Source organism: Castanea sativa, chromosome 7 (assembly GCF_040712315.1).
Source record: "Castanea sativa cultivar Marrone di Chiusa Pesio chromosome 7, ASM4071231v1".
Classification (NCBI taxonomy): Eukaryota; Viridiplantae; Streptophyta; class Magnoliopsida; order Fagales; family Fagaceae; genus Castanea; species Castanea sativa.
The window spans coordinates 37,476,115-37,482,720 of record NC_134019.1 but is presented as its reverse complement, the minus strand read 5'-3'; the positions used below and the strand labels follow the sequence as shown (position 1 = coordinate 37,482,720).

Genomic DNA, 6,606 nt, shown 5'->3' with positions numbered 1-6,606 from the left:
TTTTGTTCAAAATCTTGACTAGGTGATTTCAAAATAACCTTGGCAATCATGTGCCAAAAGTGCAAAATATTAGTCTCAAGACCATACTTAGAAGAAACGTAGTCATTTTCTTCTATAACAAAAGAAGAAAATGAAACGGTCAGGTCGTTTCGAATATGTATTCGGCCAATCAAATCACCAGTGAATTTTCCTATTCGAAAATAATGGACTAATATTTTCCCTATAGACAAGAAAACGGATCCACCAATGTTGCTAAAGTTGACAACATTTCCGTCAATCCCGCGTTCCCACAGATCTAAACTTAGGAGTCAATTCAAAAAACTCTAAAAACTCTAGTTTTTTTTTTTTTTTTAAGTTTCACCAATTTTATTTTTGCAAGCTAAATATTGAGAAAGAAAGGCATACAAACAAAATTTGGAATCAAGAAGAAAGAATCAGGTAAAGATTAAGATAAGAACTTATGAATCTTTCTTCAAAATTGACTTGAGCTAGTAAATTAGTACAAACATGAGGAACATCATTGAAGTCGCTATGAGTTTTGAGGTCAAGTATCTTGGCTTTGTTAAAAAGTAATCTGACATTTTTGTAGACCTTAGGATTTAGGGTTTTTTGCCCCTTTCAAAACCTACTGTGCCTATGGGACAAGGACATGGGTTTATAAAGTATTTTTAAAAAAAAATTGCAGAAAAAAATGTTTTTATATTTTTTATAAAAGTAATATTAAATTAAAAAAATGATCCGTCAACAAATGCTTAAAGGACACCTGTTAACGGAACCATTTTGTTCAAAGTGTACTAAATTATATTTATACATTAAAAAAGTGAGAACAAATGAGATTTTAAAATGTTATATGCAAAAGCTAAAAACTGAACAAATAAGGAAAAATGAATTTAAGATTATTTCCTTTTATATATATATATATATATATATATTCGAAATTACATTTAATGTACATTTTAATTTCTTTATATTTTCTTCTTAAATAAGAATTTCTTTACATTTTTAAATCCAAGATCTTTGAATTTTTACAAAATTGTTCCTTTTTTGTATTTTATTTAATAATTAAATTATTATTATAATGTTTTCATGATTCGATCTCAAAAGCCTTAAATGTTTTTCTTCCTCAGTTCCTTGAATGACTCAATTTTTATATTTTGAAAAACCACTTGCTCTAATTTGGACCGTCCATTAATATTCTAGATGAAAACCTATTACTAACTAATTAGGTTCTCTTTTTTACGCAACCGGATCCTAGATTTCCCTTGCATGGCTTGCTCTCTTCTTCTCCCTCCATCTCAATCACTCCTCATTCATTACTCCCCCTTTCACCATCATTTGATTGTCAAGCACAAGATGAACTGCCTTTTTATCGTCACGAAGTTTCCATTTCTACTTTATTATGGAATTTGCTAAAGGTTGGCCATCTCACCGATAATCTCAACCACAAATTAAGTACTTCCAATTCAAGCGGCTCATCTTCCCCAATTTTGAAACAGTTCTTGTCCCCAATTTTGAAATGGTTCTTGTCCCGGTTTTGGATACAAATCTTGATAAAATATCATGTAGAATTAGATCCTAAGGTACACAGAGGTTAACGTATACTACAATTTGATATTTATTAAAGCCCACAGTGATATTTTAGGCGTTCATTCAGTTCCAATTTATGCGCACCATCGCTCTCCCTTGGTGCGGTGGTCACTCTACAAGCTTAAATGTCTGTGGGGTGTGGGGGCAAGGGCCGGAGTTCAAGTCTCCAGAAGAGAGTTTCACACACATATACACTTAGATTATGCTAAAATAAAAATTTTATCTTGTATAAAAAAAAAAAAATTTTTAAAAGTTCCAATTTATGCGCGTGTTTGTTTCAATGCCCATATGAAACTAAATTGCCCATTTCTTTTATAAGGACTGAATTCTCGTATGAAATCATCAATACTTTAGTTCGACTCAATTCAAGACCAAAATGTCAAAACTACACTTTAGTTCAACTCGATTATTTACTACCCTGCTACTCTCCTCTTATCACAAGGAGGACACTAATTGAGAAAGGTGTCCATGGACGACAATCATGGACAAGAGCATCCAGCGAGTTTTTATAAGCCCAAGCATCATACAAGTTTTGCTTTTTCGCAAATGTTGTTAATTTTTCATTAAATTAACAGCATCATACAATTATTTTTCATTAAATTAGATGTTATCTTTTCTGAATTAATTATGATAAATTAAGTAAGTCATTTAAAAAAATTCTCTAATTAAGTTTTAATTAATTAAATATATCAGATTTTCTTTTTTTTGCAATTTGATTTCGCATTTTACAGGCTAGCTACTAGTTCTACAATATAATCATATTTTTGGGCTATAAAGGCCACATATTCAAGGGACTTGTTAAACCATGGGCCAGTAGTCTCTTCAAGCTTGGATTAGGTCCATAAAAGTGCCCGCACAAAGTAGCTTCTACATAGTTCACAATAGTCCTAGAAAGTTCCAAAGAACCCACAAATCTCAAAACAAAAAACAGGGCCTAGACTATACTAGAATCCTCTTAGTCATCTTTATAAATACCCAACCCACCAAATCCTTCAACCATCGAAAGAAATTCAGCAAAAATCTGAAGTTATTCACAACAACATCAAAGTTCAAAAATGTCGATGATTCCAAGCTTTTTCGGTGGCCAACGCAGCAATACCTTCGACCCATTTTCTCTAAACGTATGGGACCCATTCAAGGATTTCCCAACTCAATTTTCCAAAGAGAATTCTGCTTTTGTCAACACTCGTATTGATTGGAAAGAGACCCCAGAAGCTCACGTGTTGAAGGCCGATCTTCCTGGGCTAAAGAAGGAGGAAGTGAAAGTAGAGGTCGAAGATGACAGAGTGGTTCGGATTAGTGGAGAGAGGAAGATAGAGAAGGAAGACAAGAATGACACGTGGCATCGTGTCGAACGGAGCAGTGGCAAGTTTGTGAGGAGTTTCAGGTTGCCGGAGGATGTGAAGATGGATCAGATTAAGGCTGCGATGGAGAATGGGGTTCTCACTGTTACTGTTCCCAAAGTTGAGGTGAAGAAACCTGATGTCAAGGCCATTGAAATCTCTGGTTGATTTTGTTTGTGTGTGTGTGTGTGTGTGTGTGTGGGTATTGTGTATGTGCTTTTGGGTAGAGAATAATCAATTAATCTCAGTTGTGAATGTTGTGTGCGAAGTGTTTGCTTAAAATATCTATGCAAATAATACCTTTTGTCTAATTTTTTATGATGCCCAAGTATCTATGATCGTTATTTACTTCTTCTTTTGTGAAATTTCAGTCTTTAATGCATTTCTCTTGAGTAAATTGCCCCCTCTATTTTTTAATTTTTCAAAAAATACTTTTAATTCAATTGATGGGATTTTTAAGCACTGAATAGACATTAACAGGAGGATTAAAGATTGAATAAAATTTGAAATTTCAGCACTGAATTGAGTTTTGGGTAAAGCTAAATGGAACAATTTGTAATTTGGGCCTAACATTTAAGAACGGTTGGTTGCATTCTGAGTTCATATATTTTTGCTGAGCTTCTCAACTGTAAGTGTTATGGGCTTATGTCTGACAAATCCAATTACCAAATACTGGAATACAAGTTGGAAGCCCACAAATATACACCTAACAAAATATGACGCTAACCAGGAAAGAAGAAACTTTATGCAGTACAATGTGGAGAAACTTTATGCAGTGAGAGGATAGAAAATGAAGAAAAGATGAAAATGTGGGATAATAGAAAAGATTTTAGTTTTTTAATTTGTGTTTGGTTGGAATGAAAAAGTGAAAAGATAGAAAAAAAAAAAATTTGTATAAGTTTACTTATAAGCTTTTATTAAAAAATGATACCTAATTAAAACAAAAAAGTGACAAAATGTCAACAAAAAAAAAAAAAAAACTCACCTAAATTTATTGAAAAAGAAAAATTATGCCAAGGAAAAATGTAAAAATTAAAAAATATATATATTCACATACAGTTAAACTCAAAAAAAAAAAAAATGAAAAGAAGAACCTTAGGAATATATTACATAAAAATCTAATAGGCTCCTAGCACGTAAGAGGAAAAGGGATAGTTATGTTATTGTTTGCAATTATTCTTCTTTCCTCTATTTTTTCTCCAAATTGGAGAAATAAGATTTTGGTGGGTCAAGGAAAAAACACCAGAGCTTACTAATTTTTCATCCTTCGTTTTTCTCTAATCAAACTCTCATAAAATTAGTTTTTTCTCGACTTTTCTATCCACAATTTTCTATACTTCTTGTTTCATCCAACCAAACAGATCCCTACACCCACCAAAAACATAGAAAGTAGATATAAAGGTTTTATTGAATAGAGGAACGTAAGAGTGGAAGTATAATGTCCCAATATGATTGAGTATGTGAAGTGTGCAGGTATGTGATGAGTTTCACATCGAGTATTTACTGGGTAGATCTAGGCTTTATTAACAACTACAAAAAGTCTCAATTGTGACTAGTTCTTTTTGAAGTATAGCGCAAAAGTGGCTAGTGCTTTTCCTTGATTTGTTATAAGAAGTGAGCTTCAAAATAGCTTCTAAGTGATGTTTTAAGAGTACTCATAATAAGTGGGCTATTTTTGCTAAAGAGGAATACTTGAATAGGGATACAATTTTGTGGTGGAAACTATCCAAAAAAAAAAAAACTAGGCTAGTTGGAAAGCAATGTTACTATCCCTTGGTGGCGTGGAAGAATATCACCAAACCCAAATAGGAAGGAAGGAGTTTTGGACTCTCACACGACTTAAGCTTAATTTAGGCTTTGGCAAGTTAAATTACGTTCAATTTAGGAGGACCAATTCTTTGTAGTTCCAATTGACTCTTCTTGCCTAATCCTTTTCTTTTTTTTCTCATCTTCAACTTTAGAGTAACACTTATCCTTGGTAGATGGAGCGCACCTATCAGTCATTGCATTGGAATGTAGCCCTCTAAATCTAATCACGTTAAGATTATCCTAGTAAGCACTAGCACTTATCCAAGTTAACCTTATCCATTTCATTATGTGAAAGTAATAATTAAGGGTTTGAAACTTTGAAGAGGGATCTTAGGACTATACATGGTGCGGTGCGGCCGATTTCGGAGGGCTTTTTTGCACCACACCTACAGTGGTGGTTTTCCCTTATCCTTGATCGCACCTTACCTATGGAGGGGTGGGAACCGATCTGCACAAGGTGTGGTGCACTATGTTGGTTTGGTGTCGTGCATTCAATTATAAAAAAAAAAAAATCAAACCACATCAAACAACCCATATTGAATCATCAAACAATGCAAACATTCATTAAAAAAAAAAAAAAACAAATGTATTCACTATATTTCTTTAAAACCCACACAAAAATATCTCAAAGAAATTTACAATCTTTTTAAAAAGTATAGCGAGACAAAGCATAGTTAGTAACCTAGCTACTGAGCATCAAATAAATTCACATACCTAGTAAAAGAAGGAGAAGCATAGTAGTCCCAAGTATTGACCATCAAAACCTTCTCTACAAACTTCTAGAGAATAGCTAGGACAAAGAGAAGAGTGGAGAGAAAGACACTTGGAGAATGGTGGCATCGAGCGACAGAGGACGGTGGTAGTGAGTGGCGAAGGCTAAGGAATTAGAGGGGTTGTGCAAAAGAGAGGGAGAGCGAGAGGCTGTGGGCGGTGGGCTTATGGAGAGAGAGAAGACGAGAGAGAGGGAGAGTGATATAAATGAAAAACTAGAAATTTAACCTAGGATGAAACAACGTCATTCCCTAATTCGTTTTTTTTTTTTAAAGACCAAAACTACATTGTTTTAGTATCAGAACTTTAAAAAAAAAATGCAAAACTGCTTCATTTTATATTGTATTACCTAAACCTATTTGACATGTTGTTTCTTCCTCCAGATTGATGAAACAACGTCATTCCCTAATTCGTTTTTTTTTTTTAAAGACCAAAACTACATTGTTTTAGTATCAGAACTTAAAAAAAAAAATGCAAAACTGCTTCATTTTATATTGTATTACCTAAACCTATTTGACATGTTGTTTCTTCCTCCAGATTAACCTAGGATGAAACAACGTCATTCCCTAATTCGTTTTTTTTTTTAAAGACCAAAACTACATTGTTTTAGTATCAGAACTTAAAAAAAAAAATGCAAAACTGCTTCATTTTATATTGTATTACCTAAACCTATTTGACATGTTGTTTCTTCCTTTAGTTAACCTAGGATGAAACAACGTCATTCCCTAATTCGTTTTTTTTTTAAAGACCAAAACTACATTGTTTTAGTATCAGAACTTAAAAAAAAAAATGCAAAACTGCTTCATTTTATATTGTATTACCTAAACCTATTTGACATGTTGTTTCTTCCTCCAGATTCAACAGTGCCGCCTTATCTCTCTCTCTCTCTCTCTCTCTCTCTCTCTCTCTCATCCTCTTGTCCTCTTCTTCTCTAAGCTCTCTCTATCCTAATGAAACACACACACACAAATCTTTCTTCAAAATTGACCCGAGCTTGTAAATTAGTACAAACGCGAGGAACATCATTGAAGTCGCTATGAGTTTTGAGGTCAGGGTATCTCGACTTTATTCAAAAATAATCTGACATTTCTATAGA

General features: G+C 33.3%; 1 protein-coding gene across 1 annotated transcript; it reads left to right on the top strand.

The window, feature by feature from the left end:
- Positions 1-2,642: 2,642 nt before the first annotated feature.
- Positions 2,643-3,098, top strand: LOC142644601 (17.5 kDa class I heat shock protein-like). Its single transcript, XM_075819180.1, has one exon. It carries the CDS (start codon positions 2,643-2,645, stop codon positions 3,096-3,098), a length of 456 nt encoding a protein of 151 aa, XP_075675295.1.
- The last annotated feature ends 3,508 nt before the right edge of the window (positions 3,099-6,606 follow it).